This window comes from Colius striatus, chromosome 3 (assembly GCF_028858725.1).
Source record: "Colius striatus isolate bColStr4 chromosome 3, bColStr4.1.hap1, whole genome shotgun sequence".
Lineage (NCBI taxonomy): Eukaryota > Metazoa > Chordata > Aves > Coliiformes > Coliidae > Colius > Colius striatus.
Genome location: NC_084761.1, coordinates 70,692,514 through 70,715,586, shown reverse-complemented (window position 1 = coordinate 70,715,586; position 23,073 = coordinate 70,692,514). Strand labels below are relative to the sequence as shown.

At 41.3% G+C, this 23,073-nt stretch overlaps 2 protein-coding genes across 5 annotated transcripts in view; one reads left to right on the top strand and one right to left on the bottom strand.

Moving 5' to 3' along the window:
- Window positions 1–13,754, top strand: part of FIP1L1 (factor interacting with PAPOLA and CPSF1) — a 43,638-nt gene extending 29,884 nt beyond the window's left edge. For 2 of the 4 annotated variants that reach the window (XM_061993486.1, XM_061993490.1), the window contains 3 exons: window positions 4,933–5,164; window positions 10,870–11,007; window positions 11,761–11,984. In XM_061993486.1, the coding sequence (XP_061849470.1) occupies window positions 4,933–5,164; window positions 10,870–11,007; window positions 11,761–11,908 (518 nt within the window). In that variant the 3' untranslated portion in view covers window positions 11,909–11,984. Of the gene's footprint in view, window positions 1–4,932; window positions 5,165–10,869; window positions 11,008–11,760; window positions 11,985–13,580 lie in introns of those variants that run through there. The other 2 variants (XM_061993488.1, XM_061993489.1) reach the window with 2 other exon arrangements.
- Window positions 13,527–23,073, bottom strand: part of LNX1 (ligand of numb-protein X 1) — a 67,133-nt gene continuing 57,586 nt past the window's right edge. Inside the window, 3 exon segments of the mRNA XM_061993485.1 lie at window positions 13,527–13,662; window positions 14,263–14,421; window positions 22,439–22,667. Of these exon segments, the coding sequence (XP_061849469.1) occupies window positions 13,527–13,662; window positions 14,263–14,421; window positions 22,439–22,667 (524 nt within the window).

Sequence of the window (23,073 nt, the reverse complement as noted above, 5' to 3'; positions counted from 1 at the left end):
TAAACAAATCCTCTCAGGAATTCACAATGAAAGCTCATTGCCTGTCATTATAAACATATATATTCTGTTGCACGTTTAACAGATGTTGATAAATACTACTGTTTTGCTTACTTATTTGTACACTGGATATCCTTCCGTGCTGCTTTTGCAGAACTGCGATTTTGAAAAAATAATGCACTATAATATGGATCACAAGTCAGGGAGAATTTTCCAAGAGCTGATAGGATTTAGAAGCAGGAGAACAAATACTGTTGAGATGTCATCAGAATTTTACCCATCTAGACTAGTCATTGAAAAATCCTGAGCAATGTACCTCTCCTTTGAAATGCTAAGATACTATAGTCTTCATCTGTCCTGTTGCAAAGTCAATTCTTCTATTCCTTTTGGTTAATGTTACAGAAAAAAAATTAAGCTGAAAAACATTACTTTCTGGTTTTAGAGTAGAGGTTTCGTTGTGTGCAATGAAATGGACATCCACAGAATCTAGATTGAGGATAGAAGTGTTACTTAGCACAGCTCTGCTTCTTGAGCCAAAAGAGTGATAATAATGCTAAGATGTCAACTTCTTCCTGACCTTGGCTGAATTGGAAAGAGAAAATAAACATAGAGTCACAGAATGGTTTGGTGCTATCCAGCCTGACCTGGAGCACTTCTGATGGGACATCCACAGCTTCTCAGGGCAACCTGTTCCATTGTCTGACCACCCTCATCATAAAGAATTTAATCCTTATATCTAGTCTAAACCTACCCTTTTTCAGTTTAAAACCATTGCCCCTTGTCCTATCACTACAAGTCCTTGTAAACAGTCTATCTCCATCTTTATGGTAAGCCCTTGTTAAATACTGAAAGGCCATAATAAGGTCTTCCCAAAGCCACCTCTTCTCCAGGCTGAACAACTTAGGAGAGATGTTCTAGCTCTTTGATGATTTTTATGGTCCTCTGGACCTGCTCTAACATGTCGGTCTTGTACTGGAAGCCTGAGAGCTGGATGCAGTACTCCAGCTGAGGTCTTACAAGAATGCACAGAGGGAGAATCGCCTCCCTTGACCTGCTTCTTTTGATTGGTTTTCTGGGCTACAGACACACGTTGATGACTCATAATTTATTTGTCCACCAGTATCCCTAAGTCTGTTTCTGCAGGGCCTGTTTTTATGAATTCATCACTCAGTCTCTACTGATACTGAGGATTGCCCCTACCCAGGTGTAGACCATTGCGTGTTGCCAGTCGCTGCCTCTGCCTTCAGTGGATGTGCCATTTAGCCCCATGCCTAGTGCTTTTTCTTCTAGATTACTTGTTTTGTCTCCTTGCTTTTTGTTCCTTTGGACCTCAGCTGCTGGGAGTAGAAATTGTAGGGATGGTTCTGTCCAGTTCTGGGGAGACATAGCATTCAGCACAGATAAAATGTTCATATACTGTATCTCCATAATGTTCATAAGCCCTTAAAGAGGATATACAAAATTACATTTTGAATGACTTGTAATTTCTTGAAATCAGAGCAGTTCATGGAATAACAAGTGGTACCTTGTTGACTTCGAAAGGATCCTCATCAGTTGTCCAGTGTTTGCCTTCACACATGGAAGCTTGTTGTGTTTTCAAGAATTCTTGATGTGGCCAAATGGCTACTTTATAATAACTACTTTTTTAGCAAAAATTGAACTGTGTTTGCTGAAGATTAGTAAAGAGGTAAAGCTGAGGCAAACAGTTAAAGATACCCAAGTGACTATTTTACTCAAGCTTCAACATGTAAAGCTGTGCAGAGTATCATAAGGAAAGCAGTCTTACAGTCATTACTATGTAAGTTGCACCTAAAATGTTGTATGCAATTTCAAATGTTTTTCACTTTGGAATCTCTTTTCTTAGAATTTTCTATTATGTCAAGAGTTGGCAGGGACACAGACCTTCAGAGGTGTTGGCACGCTCATGTTGTTGCACTACCAGTATTCAAAAGATGACTGTCACTGTGATCATGCCAAAATTAAACTTCTTCGGGATTAGGAAATTATGTTTGCCTTTCCATGGTTATGGAGACCAAGGAGTACAGTCTGCTCTCATCTTCCCAATGTACTCCCTTCTTCCAGTGTAGCTGACATCCCTGTTGTGGCAAAAGCTATCATATTTGCACAAAGCAATTGATCAAGATCAGTGATCTTGATTAAGATCTTGATAAAGCTGTAGCCTTTTTTCTGGCTGTTTAGATTACTAATCTCATGCTTTGGTGTCTTTTCCCTAGTGGTTAAATGTATTTCCCACTGCAAGCCGTTAGGAAAGTTGCATATTAAAATAATATTCTTAACTTATAGCTTCAAGAATACCTATTTTGTCTTTGTACCCTTCTACTGCAGGAATGCACTTTCTTCGATTTGCTCTTAAGTGTTTTCACAATTCAGACCTACCTTTACCATCAGGTCTTTGAATATTATTGAGCTGTTAATATACAGATTACGTTTGGTCTACCAGTGAAACAACTTTTATTAAATGCATGTTCACTTTTCCTTAAGTATTTCTTAGTTCTGTGCCTTAAGTGTTCTTTATACCTTATAAACTTGCAAGAAATTTAATGTTACAGAAAGAGTTTGAGAGTTGGTAATTTTTGAGGCACAAAGATGTGTTAATAGTTTGCCTTATACTGTGACACCATCTCCAAAACGAGACTTAAGTCTCCAAATCTGTTGATTGTTCAACATTCCCTTTCTTCTCATTTTTTAGTAAAATTGGAGTTAAACTTCAGAAGTACGTTTCTTTTTGTAGAAATTGTTAGAATAATTGATGTAGAAACACTAAAAGCAATGTATTACTTCATTCTAAATAGTAAACATGGAACACCAATTCATATTAGTAAGTAGGCTACTTGCATGTCACGAGTAATTACCAGTGAAAATCTAGCTATAAAAATGTGCAAATCAAATAACTGGTTTATCTCGGGTTATTGGAATGGAAGTCATAGAACCATAGAATGGTAGGGTTAGAAGGGACCTTTAGAGATCATCTAGTCCAACTCCCCTGCAAAAGCAGGTTCACCTAGATCAGGTCTCATAGGAACATGTCCAGGTGGGACATACTTCTGTCTGATGAGAATTACTGCAGATGTGAAAGAATAATCCAAGATGTATTGTTAAAGTTTGTACTGCCATTAATAATTGTCTCGTAGTATACATTTAGAGTTAAACTTAACTTTACACTTTAGATCAGATTATTCTGGCAACCAGTGTCTCATAGACCATACGTATGTTGTTGATATAGTGGCAAGTCAAGGAAATTAGCAGTCTTTAAAGTCCAGCTGTATTTTTGCTATTTCTGTCTGCTTTACTTAAAAGAAGTTCAGTTTTTGGCAGTATAATGAACAACATACCATTGTATTAGGGGTTTTTTTTTCTGTTAATTCCTCATTTTGTCTGTAGCCCTGAAGTGAAACAATAACAAGCATTTTAAGAGGCAAAAACCTTGTATAAATGCTTTTTCAAAGAATTGCGCAGCTTTTCACTGCAACTGTATTTTAACAATTAAGTGTTTTTTCCTGCTCCACTGCCTGCTCAAAAGGTCTTTTGTATTCCTCCTTCAGACACTTGGCAAGCTGCTGTCTTAAGCTTCTGCCAGAGCTTTCCGGGGCAGGCATACCCCAGACGTAGTAGTCAGGGCAGTCTGAACGTAGCTGTCAGGACAAGCCACTGGTCTTATCACCCAACAGTGTTAAATCACAACGTTGGTAACACGCTTCACATTGTTCAGTGGATTATGTATTTATGTTAGTTATACTATTAAATGTCTCTCTAACACCGTGGAATCAAGTGAATATTGTTCTCATGTTATAGATAATGAAGTGGAGCTCAGACCAAAGAATTTATTGCACGCTATGTTATCTTTGTCTAGCAAGGCAGATAAGCAGAGAGTGAGAAAGCCTCTGTGCTTTAAGTCCACTAGAGTGAGCTGTTTCCAGTGAAATACTGCAACTCCTGTTTCTCACTGATGGGCTTTGGAGAGGGAGGGAGGACAGGACAGAAAAACTGGGGCATCAAGAGTTGCAGTTATTTATTACATCGGAGTTAGCAGAAAGCAATGGAGAAGCGTGTCCCTTCTCTTCCCATTGCTGGTTACTCAAAAAGGTTGAGAGACAGTGCTGTGATTCTGTTCTTAGCTTTTGAAGCATGTCGTCTCTTAGATAAAGACAATATGCTTAATTTTCTGAAACTTTCTCTATTTTAGTCGTAATAGTAGTTCTGCTGAGTGTTCACTAGAATTGGTACCTTACAGAGCCTAAGTGTGAGCATTCTTTCACTTTAAACTTAATCTATGGAACTTATTTCTAAAGCTGCTGTTACATTTGTAATCAGGAAAGTGTGACATGGCACAGTATAAAATATAAAGTAGTGAATGAGAATTTTGTAACTAACAAGATATATTAAATGCAATTATTTTAAAAGACAAAACATATTTGGCTACTCATATTTTTATAAAGTTGGAAGCATCTTTTCTCCTGTTTTCCTGAACTGTACTTTCAGACCAACTGAATTTCAAAGGCAGGGGTTTTTTTTCCTGGTTGTATTTGTTTTGTTGCTCCCCCAAAACAAAGCTATTTGACCACATAAAATCAGATTCTTTCAGCAAGTCTTTGCACAAATTTGTGTTTTGGGTTTGTTTTGTGTTTTTGTTGTATTGGAGTCTTTTTCTCCAAAAAGATTTGCACAGTCTTTGTGGTACATAGCCTGGTTGTGTATATCTTCATAACGAGTATTTAAATGAGTGCCAGATGCCTCTATTCACATCATGGAAAAAACTGCAAAGTTTCCTCAGAATTAACTTTTATGTGAAAGGGGAGGATTGAAAAATGTCACTGGAGAAGGCTGACAAAGGTCTATTTTCATACATAAGTACTATTACAGTTTACATGTGTTACCTGATTTTGTTCTTTCTAATACCCGCATCTTTTTCTTTAGTCACCTTTCCGCACCTTGCAGGTTCTGCTCCTTCATGGTCTAGTCTTATGGACACCAGCAAACAGTGGGATTACTATGCTCGGAGAGAGAAGGATAGGGAACGTGAGAGAGAACGATCCCGAGACCGAGATCGCGACCGGGACCGGGACCGAGACAGAGACCGAGAACGAGAACGTACCAGAGACAGGGAAAGGGACCGTGATCACAGTCCAACTCCAAGTGTGTTCAACAGGTCAGTGAAATCTCTTAAGTATGCTTTAACTCTGCTCAAAACCTCGTGTCCATGCTAAACTGTGTACTTCAACATGAACATTTAACGTTCAGCCGTATATTCCAAGGAGCCTAGAGGGTGTGGCTTCCTCCCCTTCCCCCTTGTCTCTTGGAAACTGTAATTAAATTCCTAAATGGAAGCCAGAAATGTAAAAATGACAGCATAAATCCAAGCTGCTCATACTGCTTTACGGGTTAAAGGTGTGATTTAAGCCCTGTGTATGAGTGAGATATCCAGCTCTCTTTGACATCAGTAGTGCTAGAAAAATCTGTAGAAGTACTAAATCTTAGTTGCCAATTCAGTTTAAGAGCAATGAGATGCAACATTTGACCTTGATTTATAGTCGTATTAGCTGCAAAAATGGTAAGTTTGGTTGTTGGTACTGGCTAGATAATAACCTGCCCTATCTTTTTAGAAACTATTATTTCAAGGTCAGGTACGAGATTTTTTTCTTCATTTTCAGACAGATGATGAAAATGTCAGATAACTTTATTCACCTTTCAACACTCATTGCTTTTTTTTTTGAAAAAAAGAAGAAGCTGCAACTGCTCTGTGGTTCATGTGCACAAGTACAAAGCATCTAATGTTAAGCTCACTGTGACTCCACAGAGCAGAGGTCTATCGGCTTGTCAGATTTATATACATTTATTCTGCTTATTATTTGTGAAGTGTTTTGAGGGAGACATCCTGACACTTTTTGAAAAGTTTCAGTTTTTGCAGGATGAATATGCTAGCTGTTAGGTGGAGTGTTTGTACCAGTGGTTTTACTCTGTGAGGAGTGAGAGCACCCGAAGTCAGCATTGCTTCAGTTGAGAGATGACATTTTTTGCCTGGTGTTTGTTAGCTGAAGACTCAGACTGGGTGCAAGATAAGGGATTTTCCATGTACGCTGCTGTAGTGATGCTCTCTCCCGTGTGCATGTGTTATGTTCCAGGGTCAGTTTCTGAAAACACAAGACCAATCAAAACATCTGTTTCTCAGACACCTTGATTGAAGGCCAGAAAGAAGCCTGGTCATTCAAGGGTGCTTGAAATGAACCTTAATAGCTTCCAGGCCTCGAGAAATCTCTGTGCTGCTGCCAGAGTTATCTGTAAAGGAGGGGGAAGAGCAGGCCTCAACTTTTTATGTGACTAAATTATCCACCATCTGTAGCAAAGCTGTTGCCACATGGCTGTGTAAGAAAACGAGAGGCCCTTAACTAGTGTTGGTTTGGGAGTCACAGACAAGATGGGAAAGGCTTAAGACCGAACATGCAGACATAATGTTTAAGAAGGTTTATTTTCAATTCTCTGCTTAAGAAAATGAAATCAAACTAGCTATGAGGAAGAGAATGTGCTCTATCTTAGAGACTGCACCAATGCATTACTTTCATTTAAATTACCTTTCAACTTTATTCAAGGAACACTGTAATGGGCTTTGGGGTATGCATCATCTTTAGCTTTTTACTGCTCGGGAATTACTGCCTTTGATGTTTTTAGCAGTTCTTTTTCTGTTAAATAGCTGTATTTGTGCTATAGTATTTCTTGCATTTGTAAGTACAAGTGAATTATTTTTATTCTATTGGAATAACCAAAATGTCATTTAGAGAAGAACCTTCATCTGTCTTTATATCCTGCTTTCTCCTGCTGTGCTCAGATAAAGTTGTGCATTTTTACAGTGTTTCTCACCCTGCCCCCTTGAGAAGATGCTGTTCTTTTTGGACTATTGTCCCTTCTGTAGACTGTTTTCTTTCTCAATTAGTTACCACTAAAAATGGAAACTTGGGAATGTGATTGATACCTTACCATTTTGTGGTTCTTCCTCAGCAATTTAAAAAAAAAAAAAAACAAAACTAAAACCCAATAACTGTATTTCTAAGGTCCTGGAACTGAGTAATCCCATGCAGCAGGGCAGATGAGGGTCTGTCTGGACAGAAGGCAACTTTACAGAAAAGAACTTTATGGCCTGGTGGAAAATTGAGTGGGGCTTGGCAGTCAATGTGCAATAAAGGTCAAAATGCAATGAGCTGCATTAGCATGTAACCCACAGGTGGAGAATGCCTCATGTTATTTCCCCTCTTATTTGTCATTTAATACAATGTGCAAAGTACTGTGCCCAGTTTTGGGACCCTCGATGTGCAAAAGAAAACACTGACAGACTGGAGAGTCCAGTTGGTGTCTGACAAGTTAGGGCTAAAGGGAAGGGAGTGTATTTGTGCTGCCATTCAGCGGGATCTTGACCGGCTTGAGAGTTGGGCAGAGAGGAACCTCAGGAGGTTCAACAAGGACAAGTGCAGAGTCCTGCATCTGAGAAGGAACAACCCCATGCACCAGTACAGGCTGGGAGTCGAACTGCTGAAGAGCAGCTCTGCAGGGAGAGATCTGGGAGTCCTGGTTGATAATATGCTAAACATATTATATTGATAATAAACTAAACATGAGCCAGAAATGTGCTCTTGTGGTCAAGAAGGCCAATGGCATCCTGGGATGCATCAAGGAGAGTGTGGCCAGCAGGTCAAGGGAGGTTCTGCTCCCCCTCTGCTCTGCCCTGTGAGGCCTCATCTGGAGTATGGTGTCCAGTTCTGGGCTCCCCAGCTCAAGAGGGACAGGGACATTCTGGAGAGAGTCCAGCACAGGGCCACCAAGATGATCAGGGGATTCAAGCATCTTCCTTATGAGGAAAGACTGTGGGAACTGGGGCTGTTTAGTGTGGAAAAGAGGAGACTGAGGGGGAATCTTATTAATATTTCTAAATATATAAAGAGTGGATGTCAGGAGCTTGGAGCATCCCTTTTTTCTGTGGTATCTAGCGACAGGACAAGGAATAATGGGATGAAGCTGGAACATGAAAGTTTCCTTTTAAATATAAGAAGAAAGTATTTCACTGTGAGGATGAGGGAGCCCTGGCACAGGCTGCCCAGAGGGGTTGTGGAGTCTCCTTCCTTGGAGGTCTTCAAGACCCGCCTGGACACATTGCTTCTGCAGGGGGGTTGGACTAGATGATCTCTAAAGGTCCCTTCCAGCCCCTACCATTCTATGATTCTAGGATTTACTGTGAAAGAACTAATGGGTGTTTATAAAGAAGTTAGAGCTAGGCTCTTTTTCAGGGTGCATGGATCAAGGACAGGAGGCAATAGTTAAAAGGAGATTTTTAAAAAAAAAAAAAAATGAAAGGAAAGGAGATTGCAATGAGACATAAGATGAGGGCTGGGCGGGGAATAATAATCACAAGAGAATGATTGATGGCAAAACAAATTTTAGAGAGAGGTTGTGGAATCTCCAGCCTAGGGCATACTCAAAACCAGTAAACAAAACACTGAGCAATCTGACTAGACTTCTGAGTTAGTCCTGTATTGATGAAGTGTTAGCCCAAATGACTTCCACGAAGCCCCTTCCAGACTAAATCCTTCCATGTTTTTGTTGAAGCGCTTTTGAATGTATGTTTTGGAATACGTGTATGAGAAGTTAAACATCACTACTGAAGTGGCTTCTTTTCTGATTTGTGAAGTTAATAGCTTGTGGGCTGTTTTGAGAAGTAACCAAAGATGTAGATGATGAGGTTTTAGTGCTCTCCCTGGAAGGCTTTCATAACTTTAATATAAACCCAGATACAAAATGGAGGGAGATCAGTGGTGTAACATTGGGTACGTGGCATTTGATCCTAGTTCCTGAAAGGTCCCAGCGTGCTGGACTTGGCAAAGTTATTTTTTGCTTTACTTAGAGAAAATTTGTTTATTTTCAGACATGCTTATAAGCTGTTGTGGTTCCTTAGTGATTTACCAAAGAAGGATTTTGAAAGGAGTATCAGTAATATTTTAAACTTTTTCTAGAGTGTTTTTAAATAGTTGTGTAACAGAAAAAATGCAGACTGTGGGCTAATGTTAAAGCTTTTATATCTCAGCTTTGAAACCAAGCTGTAATTCTACAAGTAGCCATCTGATTTCTCATCAGAAGGTAGTGTTGAGTCAAATTTTAACCTTTTACTTAAATACTGATCATCAAAAGGTTAGTTCTGGGAAGTAATACTGAACACTGGAAGCAAACTATAATTGAATGAGTTCTACCTTTTACTATTCCTGCCAGCCTTCAGAAATGGAAGGCTGCTAAAACCGACGACTACTGGCACTTTAAAGGCCTGTTGGTATAGGAACCCCACACCTAAGGAAAATGTTCAGTTGTTGTTCAAATCAGACTTTACTTTTAGTTACAGCTTTTGGTAGATGTCAGAAGCTAATTTTAATTTCGTTTTTAACATTATGCTTTTTAAAATATTCTAAAACTGAGCTTTATAAGTAGACTTCACCCAGGTGCATGCTGTCTTTATGGTGCGGCTTCATTACACACCAAGTTAAGACACACTTCAATCATAGATCAAATAAAGACTGTCATTCTGAGATGCAAAACTAACTGCTGTGTAAGCTAGACTAGTCTTCAGTATGACTTGTCCCAGAAGCAGTTGATACCAAGCTTCATCTTATGTGACATTTGGTAAGAAAACTCCGGTAATTGTTGGGTTTACCCCTTTCCCTGAAGCCTTGATTTAGTTTCTTGTGAAAGGAAATGCTCAAGTTGAAAGGGACTTTGATTTTAAATGCCTCCCCTACACTTTCCTCCTTCCTCTCTTCGTAGAGGAAAATATGAAGGTAAAACAATGTTAGATGATTGATACAGACAGAAACAGGTTAAAAGCTGTGGACGCCCCATCCCTGGAAGTGCTCAAGGCCAACTTGCCTGGGGCTTTGAGCAACCTGGTCTAGTGGAAGGTGTCCATGCCCTTGGCATGGCAGTTGAAACTAGATGATCTTTAAGGTCTCTTCCAGCCCAAACCATTCTAAGATTCTATGATTATAGAATTTTATAAATGTGATGTTATCAGATTTTATAACAATACAAACACTAATCAGTGCAGTCCTATTACAGAGTGACAAATGATAACTTTGGGGGTTTTAATAATAGTTGTAATCTTTTCTGATTTTGATGTACAAATATCCCTTAGAAAAAACATATTTTCTGTAAGGTGTTTGGTGTTTCTCTGCAGTGTCTTAAATTGCAAGTTTTTAACATTTGCTTCACGCTCATACAGAGTTTCAAAGAAAGATGAGTGCTGTTGTTTCAGGCATTCTCCCATCTTGCTCTGAGTTTTCATGCATAGCTGTAATAATCACTAACGTAGTGCCTTCATGTGGGAAATGGCCACGGGATCCAAGTTATGGCAGATAAAATTGTTTTGAGCTAAGTTCTCACTGCTCCAGAACATGGGAGCAGTATGTTCATTTGTGTTGAAGTCACGTTGTTAAATGCTATTGAACACTATATCTGGATAGAATTTTCTTGGTAGAGAAAATGTAGAATGAGAATAGAATGTAGAATTCTACATGTAGAATGTAGAATTTTAAGCTGTGTTAATGTAGAATTTGAGTGGTGTTGGCTAACTGTGGATACTACTCTCATCTCTTTTGAAGTCTCATTGAGCAGTCTCATTTCAAAATTGCATTAACCACAAAGGTCTAGTGTGTAAGGTGAAGAGATTTGCTGTCCTTTTAGCTATGCTGTAGATCTTGTTTAGAAACCCAGAAGCAACGTGAAGATGTTTCTGTCATTCATCTTGAGGGTGTGTAAGAAATTCTTTTCTTTAGTGTATATGCTGCTTTGTGTTACTGTCCTGAAAATATCTTCTTTTTTGATCAGTGATGAAGAACGATACCGATACCGAGACTATGCAGAAAGAAGCTACGACCGCCATAGAACAAGTAGAGAGAAAGAAGACCGACACAGAGACAGGAGGCACAGAGAGAAAGAAGACACTAGGCACAAGTCATCTCGAAGGTTTGATTTAATTTATTTTTTTTTAATAGGATACGAAAGACTTGACCAGTTTAAAAAAATAAAGTAAACTTTTAAAAGAACCCCAAACAAACTGGAGTTTTGTGGAAAGGCTGTAAACACTTAGATGTACTACTTGGAACAAGTCTGCTGTATAAAATCTGGACAGACAAAAAGCAATGTTGTCCCTGGTGACTTCATACTGAATGATGTACGTTATAGTCTTAGCTTCTTAACAGAAATTATGAGTTTGGGGAAGGAAGGGTATAAATGGTGATTCAGAAAGAGATGGAGTGAAGCTGACGTTCAGCAGTATTAATGTAGGAACTCACCAGTGATTCTTAGTAAAGAAAATAACCCTCACGATCGCTTGATAGAAGTTGTTCAACTTGATCTTTTTGAAGTTAGAAATAAAGGTGGCGTCCAGGGAACGGAATCAATAAGAGCATTTAAACCATTAAGGGATGCCAATGGGTTTGTGACATTATTAAAAATATTGCTATTAGAATATGGGTCATAAATGTGAAAAACAATTTCAGTTTCCCAGCAAAAAGTACTGGATGGGTGGGCGGGTGTACGTACCAAGCCATGCAAAATTCTGTTTGGTGCTGACATGGAAATAGCATGTGTGTCTGCACAGGAGCAGGAGCTGATTTTCAAGCATGAATGCAAAGGCTGATTTTTTTGGTACCCTCTAACTAAACAGAGCCTGAAGCATCGTGCAATTGTTTGAGGTATTATTTTCTCTCTGTTTAGTAACAGCAGACGTCGTCACGACAGTGAGGAAGGGGATAGCCACAGAAGGCACAAACACAAAAAATCCAAAAGAAGCAAAGAAGGAAAGGAAGCCAGCGGTGAACCTGCTCCTGAACAGGAAAACACTGAAGCTGCCCCTGTGGAATAGGCTTGTGCGATTTCTTTTTTTTTTTTTTTTTTTTGCCTACTTGCATATATATTAGTGCCAGAAATAGATTACTATAAATCTCGTTATTTTTCTGGGTATTAAAATAATTTGCTCCTAATCTTGTTCTGTTAGTTTGAAATCAGAGGTTACTTTGTTTTTTTTGAAAATAAAAGAATGAATTTTTCATGTTAAGATTCCTGGACTGACTTTGTCTTTTAAGAATCAGTGAGAAAAACATTGTACAGCTGGAAGCTTGTGCTCTTACAATATAGGTAGGGCTTGAATTCTTTGTATTAGGTGATCTCCTTTTTCATAAGCTGGTGGGAAGGTCATTCTTTTACTGACTTACTTTAGAAAGAGTGTTCATTCACTTTATTATATACCAACATCTGGAATGGTGTGGGTTTAGTGTAGCTTTTGGAGTTCATATTTGAGGAGGTCATCCTTTACTACAGGGACAGGCAGTAACTGCAGACTCTTCAAGAACCTTATACTAAGGTGAAACAAAAAAAAAAACCGTAGGGAATCTGGGCAAGGTGCTGATTGTCCTTAGTCTGTGGAATGCTGAGTGCGGTGATCACACACTTGGTAGTTACGTCTGGTTAGTGTGGGTGCATAGAGGTGAATTAAGCTGGATAATCATTTCTGCTGCTTTTCAGTGGCTTAAGGGAAAGTTCATTTTTGTCTTCTGTTCTAGGGGGACAGCTATCCTTAACATGATAAAGATTTAACAAACATATCCCTTTTCCCATTGCTAGGGTGAGAGGAAAAAAATAAGACTTTGGAATAATTTGCAGACAAAGGCAAAGAACTAGTTTAAGAAAAGTGTAAGACCATCCTCACTTTCAGATTTACTCCATTCAGAACAGGGTTAAGTGTGATTGTCACGGCCGTCCTGCAAAAATTGTACTGGTGCAGTCTACTTCCTCAAAAACAATAATTCCATATGAAAATCCTGGATTTAATAGTATTAATCAAAATGTATCAGGGAAACGAGATTGTTTGGTTTTGGATTAAAATAATGTCTGTACAAGTTACACAGTTACAGTTATTTTTAATTATTTTAGAAATTTAATTCACAGTTCTACAGACTTAACAAACAGTACTTGAAAGTCTTCAAAATACCAGCTTTGTGCTGACCATGAAAAGATACACAAAAATCAAAGTGCTATTAGTGTGTTGGATAAAAACTTTCACCTGATTTTTTTCAACTAGAAAAATTGCAAGAAATTTTTCCGTAAGTTATTCAAGGATTTTCTTTTTGTAAATCAAAATAAAGTGAGTGAGCAGGAGTTGCTGCTCCTTCAATTTCGTTGTTACTATAACGCATTCAATATATATATATACATATATATATATATAAAAACAACCGAAAACCTTTAAGAACACAGGAAAGGAAAAACTTAAGTCTGTAGGTTAAATCGCTTTGAAGTGATTTTCTGACAAGTGTCCCTGCATTGCCTAAACATGACTTTTCTTGACATGCAGGTTGAAATTTCAGCAACCTTTTCTTCATAAATACATACTTGACCCACCCTGAAAGTGAAGACTGATGTTCCTTTTTTATTCTTCCTTTTCTGTGTAAAATCATTTGTAATACTCTCCATGAAACCTTGTTTTATAAAAAAGTGCCAGGCCAGGACACAATTGTGAGAGTAATTTTCCCTTTCAGTTCTTTGAGCATCCTTGCCAAGCAGACGTGCATCATTCCTGACGTGTTTCTACCGTTGACAGCAAGGAGAATGTCACCACATCTGAAAAACAAAAGGCAAAGATGAGAGAAAAATTAAACTGAGTATTTCTGTTTCTTTACTGGCTAACTACTTTTCCTAAATAAGGGAATAAAGCAGGTGAAAACACTTGATGTTTTTTCCTTACAACTTCATAATGAATTAGAAATATATAAAAGAAAATAGAATATAGTTTTTTCAGATGGGAATGATCCATATGCTGATCAAACTATGTTTTTAAGACTTCCTTAATTGATTTAAGTTAATTCTACATTTATTCTTGTAAATTGTGTTGGGGTTGGTTGGTGTTTTGCTCAGCTAGGGGTGTGAGAAAGCTGCTCTGTGTTGGCATGCTTTGTACTATCCCAGAGATCAAACTGACATAGTAGTAAATGAATAACTATAAAGGTGATTGCTAAATATCTGAAAATATCCTTCTATCAATGCAAAGCTATCAAAGTTCAAGACGTGTGTCCTATATCCAGATCTGTCAAAGTTAATTCTGTATCATTGAGTCCTTTTCACCCCCTCACTGTCTTCATAGAAACTGTTTTCTAAAAATATCTGCAAAAGAACTAAAAGACAGACCTTCCTAAATGTGACTTTTCATTAGATAAGCATTACCTAATTCTGCCATCATTATATGCTGGTGTTCCCCCAACAATGGATTTGATAAAGAATGGTTTGTTCCCAGTATGTTCTTCATATCCTCCCACGATGCTGAAGCCAAGACTTCCAGATGTATTTCTTCGTAATACAATTTCTTTGCAGCTGTACAAATACCTGAAACAAACCAATCTAATTAAATGTCTTACAGTTAGTTAACTTGTGATTCTGATGAATCATCAACGCTAAATCTGTCTTTTCATATACCTTAGAGTGTTTTCAGGATGTGAAATGGCACCAAAGTTCCATTGCATTGGAGACCTACACTTCCGTTCTGGTTTTGTAGTTGTGCTTTTCAAACCCAGTTATCTTGGAGGTAAAACTACTAGGTATAATCTTGGTTAAAATATTTAATAAGTTGTTTCCTAGAGTAAGAACTTACGCAAATCATAGAATCATACAATGGTAGGGGTTGGAGGGAACCTTTAGAGATCATCTAGTCCAACTCCCCTGCAGAAGCAGATCCACCTAGATCAGGTCACACAGGAACGTGTCCACACAGGTTTTGAAAATCTCCAGAGAAGGAGGCTCCGCACCCTCCCTGGGCAGCCTGTGCCAGAGCTCCCTCACCCTCACAGTGAAATAGTGTTTTTTCTTATGTTTAAGTGGAACTTTTTGTGTTCCAGCTTCATCCCATTTCCCCTTGTCCTGTTGCTAGATACAATAGAAAAAAGTGATACCCCAACCTCCTGACATTTACCATTTAGATATCTGTAAATATTAGAGATCCCCCTGCAGTCTCCTCTTTTCTCCAGACTAAACGGCCCCAGTGCCCACAGCCAATCCTTGAAGATGCTCGAATCCCCTGATCATCTTGGTGGCCCTGCACTGGACTCCCTCCAGAAGCTCCCTGTCCCTCTTGAGCTGAGGAGCCCAGAACTGGACACAGGACTCCAGATGAGGCCTCACCAGGGCAGAGTAGAGGGGGAGAAGAACCTCCCTTGGCCTGCTGGCCACACTCTTCTTGATGCATCCCAGGATGCCATTGGCCTTCTTGGCCACGAGGGCACGTTGCTGGCTCATGGTTAGTTTATTGGCAGCCAGGACTCCCAGGTCTCTCTCTGCAGAGCTGCTCTTCAGCAGTTCAACCCCCAGCCTGTGCTACTGCATGGGGTTGTTCCTCCTGAGGTGCAGGACTCTACTCTTGCCCTTGAACCTCCTGAGGTTCCTCTCTGCCCAACTCTCAAGCAGGTCGAGATCCCGCTGAATGGCAGCACAGCCTTCTGGGGAATCAGCCAGTCCTCCCAGTTTGGTGTCATCAGCCAACTTGCTGAGGGTACACTCTGTCCCCTCATCCAGGTTGTTGATGAAGATGTTGAACAAGACTGGCCCCAGAACTGATCCCTGTGGAACTCCACTGGCCACAGGCCTCCAACTCGATTCTGTGCCACTGATCACCACCCTCTGGGCTCTGTCATTCAGCCAGCTCTCGATCCACCTCACTGTCCACTCATTCAAGCCACACTGCCTGAGCTTTCTGATGAGGATGTTATGGGAGACAGTGTCAAAAGCCTTACTGAAGTCAAGGTAGATGACATCTGCTGCTCTCCCCTCATCTAGCCAGCTGGTTATGCACTCATAAGGCTATCAGGTTGGTCAAACAGGATTTCCCCTTGGTGAAGCCATGTTGACCCCCCCGATAACCACCTTTTCCTTCATATATTCAGTGACAATATTCGGGATGAGTAGTTCCATCACTTTTGGAATGACATTGGCCTTTCTCCAGTCATCAAGTAGCTCGCCTGTCCTCCATGATTGTTCTAAAATCATGGAGAGAGGCTTAGCAATCACATCAGCCAGCTCCCTCAGCGCTCTAGGATGCATCCCATCTGGACCCATTGACTTAGAAGCATTAAGCTTGCCCAAGATAAGAGCCTGTATGTGATTAACTGTGTCAGAAGTAGTCAGACATTTATTACTGTGATGCATGTCAAAGCTAAATAATTTCAAGGCCAATGAAATGAGCCAGAATTACAAAAATCACAGAGGTGACAGAAGAGCATCAGTGGAAGAAGGGATCCTGGACTTTTCTTGGTAAGTCACAGGATGGAAGATGAGAGAAGCCTGTCCATGAGAGTGCTGTCAAGAAGATAGCTTGTCTGCACTGTGAATGGTTCACAAAAGGTTTTTCTGGTGAGAGAGCTGAAACCTGCTTCTCCCTCTGTCTTTTGAATGTGTTTTACAGTACTGTAAGCTATGCTGGGTCAAAGGTTAGCTGAAACAAGGAATAAGGGAAAGCAGGAGTTAAGTAAGGTTATTGGACTCTTAACACTTTGCCTATTGCTCTGAGTACTTAATTTCAATACCTCATTTTTTTCTCTTTTTTAGCCTAGCAGGAAACGAACACATTGATTTCATTAGTTACAGTACAACAGAAATTTCTGTGCTCAGTACTTAACCCACCCATCATTAACAGTGTTCCCAGGAACAACTGAAAAGCCTTGAAAAATCCTCTGCTGCTCTAAGTCTGAAGCTATAGGCTACTCTACAGCAAGGAACTCTACAAGCACTATTCAGAGACCCCAGGTTTCTAAGAAACAGCTGAGACTTCTTCTGTAGAAGGGTAAATAACTTTATCTTAAAGACCAACATGTCTAACTTTTTAAAAATTTTGTCAAATCATGCCTGAGCTGTGTTTCAGCAGGATTTCATAGTAGTGGTAGATTAGTCCCCCAGGACCTACAAATATCCACCTGCTGCCAGGCTGGTAGGTATATAATATTTGCACAAGGATTCACTGGCTGCTAATGTAAGAAACAGGTGACATTTTCTTCTTTCCTCAGCAGCCAGGCATTATTACTTTACCATCTGTGAACTTCTTCAATGTGCAAAATCGCTTAAACCCTCTATGTTTGATGGTACTTATCAAGGTCATGACCAAGCGATACCAGTAGTGCTCTTACCTAGTGTTGATTTTGCGGGGCAGGGGTCTCTTTTGCCTGGTACTATGCTCACTGCCTTAAGGAGGACACTGCTGAAATTGAAGGGTGATCAGCTAAATCCTAACACAGTAGAAAAGAAAGAGCTGAACAGGTAAGGACAGGAGAAGAAAATGTAAGGAGAGCAAATGTTGCTTACATGCATTCTATACCTGCAGTTGTGATTACATGGTTGCTGCCAGTCCAGAAGCCTAAGTACATGCTTGCTATCAAAGTGCATGCAAAACTGAAGTAAAATAGCCAGGGCATACTAGCATTAGGATTGTTCTCTCTGCCAGAAAGAATGAAACGTGGGAAACAAGGAGCAGCAGAGAGCAACTACTCTGTCCTGAGTGCAGTGCCTGTTTATCTCAGGGAAGGGACCCTGCTGTGACAAGGCGAGGGTGGGGGGGGGGAAGCAAGAAGGTGAGAGGAGCGGTGCTGGACTGAAGCTGAGTATGGCAAAAGGGGAGGAATGGGTTTTCCCACAGTGTTTACATGTTTGTCACCTTTGGTTCCCAAAACCCCAAATAATGTTTCAAGCTAAATTCCTCAAGCAAAGTCTGTTTTGTCCAAAATAGTAATGGGTGAGTGATTTCTCTGTCTTTCCTTTAAGTTTCCTTGCTCTCATTGTTCCCATTTCCACTTTTCCTTCTGGGGAGGTTGAGCTGTACAGGTGCTTGGCCAGGTCCAACCCATCACACTGTCTGTAGCTAGAGATTGACTCTTGACAGGAGTGTCCAGGTGGTGTTTAAACCCTTTAAATTGGTGTTTCCTTATCTCCATCCTGTGAGACAGAGGGTATAAACATGACAGTGCACTGCCCCTCAGCTACTCTGACTAGTGCAGTCAGAAATGTGAAAAGGATGCTGAGAGGCAGGGTGCACAAAGCTGAGCTACATATCCCATGGGAACTGCTTGCTCCCATCAGCTTAGTACATGAGCAGAGATGCCTGCTGTGCCTAAGCAAATAGCAGCCCAAAGGGAGTTAGTTCATTTGGGTCTCTGCATGGCTGCATAGTACTAAAGACAAACTGGAAAGTGCTGGAGGGAGAAAATGAAATAAGCACTTGCGTCATCCAAAGATGCTTAGTGTTTGCGAGCAGATTACTTCTTTGCAATAATGGAAGCCCCAGTCTGTGTGTTTTGACCCAGTTAAGCTGCCATAACCCACTAAACTGCTACTGGTCCAAGGGGAACCATCCTCTGCCTTGGGAGATGGCAGCTCGCAGCCTTCTGCCTCTGTCTGTCAATACTCCAAAAGCTGAGGACAAGGATGAATTTATGTGTGAACTTGCCTCAGATTCAAGATTTGAGGATAAGCAGTGTCTAGACACAAAGGTCCTATCAGAAGAAATACTACAATTGACCATCAGTTGCTGATGGACGTGGAATTTAAAAGCGCCTGTTTTCAAATACTTAGATGTACCATTCCCTGTTGATTTTCACAAAGCATGAGTAGCTCTGGGAACAGAAACCAGCCCAACTTCAGCAATAACAAGTATGAAAACCATGACTCTCTCCCCTTGTTACAGTAGACAAGCATCAGTGGAGTGCAGTAATTTCGAATTGCTTCCATCAGAGCCCTACAACCTGGATGGAGTTAATTTGGGAAAGTTTCTGTCCTAATTCCATATTTTATTTCCAATTCTACCTCTGGTTCACAGAACAACATTGGCCACCTCCTGTCTTTCTCATCTCACTTTGCAGATGAAGCAAAGCACTTGTGTGAAGTATAATGTTTGTAAATGTTATGACAGGATGATCTATAAAGTCTTTTTAAGTGCTAGCTGGGGGAAGGAAATGTGAGGAGAGCAAAGAAAGGAGAGAGGAAAAGAAGCAAGAGCAGAAGAAGCACCACAGGGATGGGGAAATGCTTTTCCCCAGCTGCTCCACATTATTTCCTTTGTGCATGCTGCACAACAACATTTCCCTCCAACAATAAAGAAGACCTGTCTTCCTCAACAGCAAACAATTAAATTAGCTACCCTGTGATAAGTCCTTGGGCGGGAATGCTTCAGGTCCTGCATCACTGTTTCCTCCCACTGCCCAGCCTGCAGCCACTCCGCTCCCAGGCTGGCCAAGTTTTGACAGATGTCAGATGCACATGTGCAGCTATTTTATAACCGCCACATATTGGACTGTACTACAGAAAGAACAGAAGAGTTGTTTACATGTTATCAAGCCATGTAAAAAGTGACCAATGCCAATTTTAAGATCTCACAAGGAAAAGCCCAGAATTTAAGTGAGATCCACAAACTTTATCCAAGATGGCTTTTCCAAGGCTTTGAACTTTGGAACAAGGAGTCAGATAAGCTGTCTGATTCTGCTGCTTTTACCAGTCTTATTGCTTTTTCTGTCTGCTCAGTTTTCCTTAGGTAAGTGTGCCCAGTGCTGCCCATCTTCCCATGATGATGCCATTCCATCCTGTACAATTGTGATTTTGACATTTCTACTTTTCCATCTACTATACCAAATGTTCTTACACTCATGTATCTTGGAGCAGTCCCTCTGATAAATGGTTTTAGTTAAGTTAGGTATACCTTCACCCTTTTTCCCTGTAGTTGCACATCAAGCACCTTTGCCAAGATGGGCCTGTCAGGCATCTATTTGGACAGAGAGTCACTTTCTCTAACAGTCCGGAAAATGTCATGAGACTGCTGGCAATACCTTGTGATCTAGTGGGATGTAAACCCTGCCAAAAGCAAACTGAAAGCCAGGTAGGGAAAAGTTAAATGCTCAGCCCAGACTGAAATGAGTTAATGGGGTACACATCCTAGTGAGAGAACTTGTTGAGGGACTTCCAGATGTCTACTATGGGTCCTGGAGACTCAGTAAAAGGGTAAACACGTTAATGCTGGGAAAGAGTGAAAGGTCTGGTAATACCTAATGCACAAACGCAAACCTGGCCCTCAACCAAGCTCAACCAACCAGCTACTAATAAAGATACAGTGCACCTCTGTTACTGTCACGTGTAGTCAGTGCTGGTCCCTGTCCCAGTCAGATGCTCAGTGCAGCGTACCAGCTCAGCATACCAATCCCCCTGCTTTTCTCTGGGAGAGAAGGGCCACGCTGTGCTCTAGGCATGGCATCACAGCTGGGGATAGAGTTACAATGAACTCCTGTCTTCAGCCTTCCTGACACGGGTTGATTTTCTTTCTGACCAAAGGGGTGGGAATGCCTCCACACACACAGTCTCCGGAGGAGGGGGAAGAGAGTAAGCTTAGAGACTACTTTTAATGTGGAAAAACCACTGTTTCTTCTCAAACTGTGAAGTGGAACTGACTGATGTGAACCCTGAGTGCAGACCTGCAGTACTGTGGAGCTCCATCCTTCCTCCATCACCTTACTGAGGACATAGGGACTTCAGGCAGCTGTGACAGGAGATGATGACCAGGCAGCTCAGCTTTTCTATACAGCCCCACAAAGATGGGTTAGAGCAGACATAGGCAGGGTGCAATTGCATCAGTGCAATGGATGATGATTGAAGGCAAGACTCGGCACTGAAAATTGCAGCATCTGTAAGGCCTTTGGTCTGCTTGCTGTTCCTCTGCTGGGAGTATTACCTGTGCTCCAGCACACTCACACTGCTGTTGGCCAAGCTCAGGGATGCAGAAGAAGCAAGCAGGAATAAGGATCTTCCTGAGCCTGCCTGTCTCCAGCAAAGACTGAGTGAGAAATATTAGCTTTGCATGAGATAGTGAATTATGGGCCATCCATGTGCTGGTTTTTCTTTTTACTGCTTTTCTTTCATAGGAACAAGCATGTAGCACTCTCCATTGGAGGAGGAACCTTCCATCTGTGTGACAGACACACAGCCTGCCTTCTGCTCTTGCAGTGCTTCAGCACGTTACACAGCCATTAGCCTCATACCAAGGCCCAGAACACACCTGGCCCTCACAGCAGACCTAGCTGCAAGGCGAATGAGATCACAAATAGCTCAGCTCAGAAGGAGAGAAAGCACCTAACCTGCTATGTAAGACTAGGAAATGGGGTCTTGAAACTGTGCCTAGAGCAAAAGCTCACCTGTTCTGCAGGCCATCATTTCATGCCCTCCTGTAGAAGGGAAAGAGACACTCCAATCTGCTGCCAGGGTTAAGAGTATGAGCAAAAGCAACTTGTAAGCTAGATTCTTCATTCCTTAAAATTGAGAACCAGGTTCAGCTGTGTGGTGCTAGCTTCCCACAGCCACAGATTCACAATCCTCGTTACAAAACGTCACTGAAGCTGCAGGTATACACCCCGCACATCAAGTGTCTTTGAGAGAGCTTAACAACACATAATGTGGCTTTTATTATCCTTATGAAAGGCTGAGGGAGCTGGGGCTCTTTATCTTGGAGGAGACGGAGGGGTGACCTCATTAATGTTTACAAATATTAAATATGTAAAGGGTGGGTGTCAGGAGGATAGAGCCAGGCTCTTCTCAGTGATGACCAATGATAAGACAAGGGGCAATGGGTATAAGCTGGAACATAAGAGGTTCCAAAGAAATACAAGGAAGAATTTCTTCACTATGAGGATGAGGGAGCACTAGAACAGACTGCGGAGTCTCCTCTGGGGACATTCAAAACTCACCTGGATGAGTTCCTGTGTGACCTACTCCAGGTGGTCCTGCTCTGACGGGGTTGGACCAGATGATCTTTTGAGGTCCCTTCCAACCCTTAAGATTCTGTAAGATTCTGTGATACTGAAGTGACAACACAGCTGTTTCCTGTGTATGACAAATGCACTTCTTTCAGTCGGGGGGTGGGGTTAAAAGAGGTGATTTGGCAATAGAGGCCAACTGCACACACTTTGCAACATCTGGGCAAATTCAAACAGTTCAGCTGGATTTGGCGAAGGAGAAAGTCTGCGCAGCTTGAGAGCTGCAGAAGAGGCAGCTCTGCCTTCTGCGGACTGGTCGAACTAAGACCCCAGTTCAGCAAGCTCCAGTGTCCCTGAAAGCTTTTCCTTTTGCTCCCTGAGTGCCAGATATGTTTTCAAGGCTGGAACAATTCAGGATCCTTCACTCTCTTGGAAGGAAATCTGCATGACTCTTTTTCCATGTACACATACTGATTTACAAAAGGGAGGTCTTTAGAGTCAACTCTGCAACAGGGCCTGGATTTAATTAAGATGTTAGTGCAATGAATCAAGCCAAAAGAAGGAATTGCCAGAAAATACAAATCTTTCCTCCCACTCCCCTCCAGAAAGAGGATGCAATCTTGTGGACCTACCGTGGCAGCCCCAGCCACATCACCCAGGAAGGTGACCACTCACTGCTCTCAGAAGCTGCCTGCATGGCTTCGGGGGATGGCAAGCAGCCCCACTCCTCCTGGGCTTCACAGGCTCTCATCTCCAGGGCTTTGAGCACCACCGATGAGTTGGTGTTTTTCAGCAGGGCAACAGCCTCACTCCTGCTGACCCCCGTCAGGTCAATCCCGTTCACGTTCAGGAGGATATCACCTGAGACCAATAAAATGGATGATTATAAAACCCCACAAGTGTTTCCAGGATCCTCTCCCCACCCCCATGAACAAGCCAGTCAAAGCCAGGGCCTTAGAACTTGCTGCCTGATGAGACTGTTTGTTAATCCTGTTGTTTAACGTGGATGTGAAGCACATACTAGAAAACATGCAATAAGCATGAGAGAAGGGACTAGATGCCTGTACACAGAAACATGACTGGGCTGGTTGGAAGCTTTGGTCCTGGTTTCATGTCACTCCGTGTCCTACACCCAGAGCTGAGTGGCACAGCTGGGGACCTGCTCCACCAACAAGTTTTAGTTTGGCCACTTGATGCTAGCCCAGGTCTCTAAAACCTACTTCTGGCTAACAACTGTTGTACTCAACCTGAGCTTGAAACCTGACAG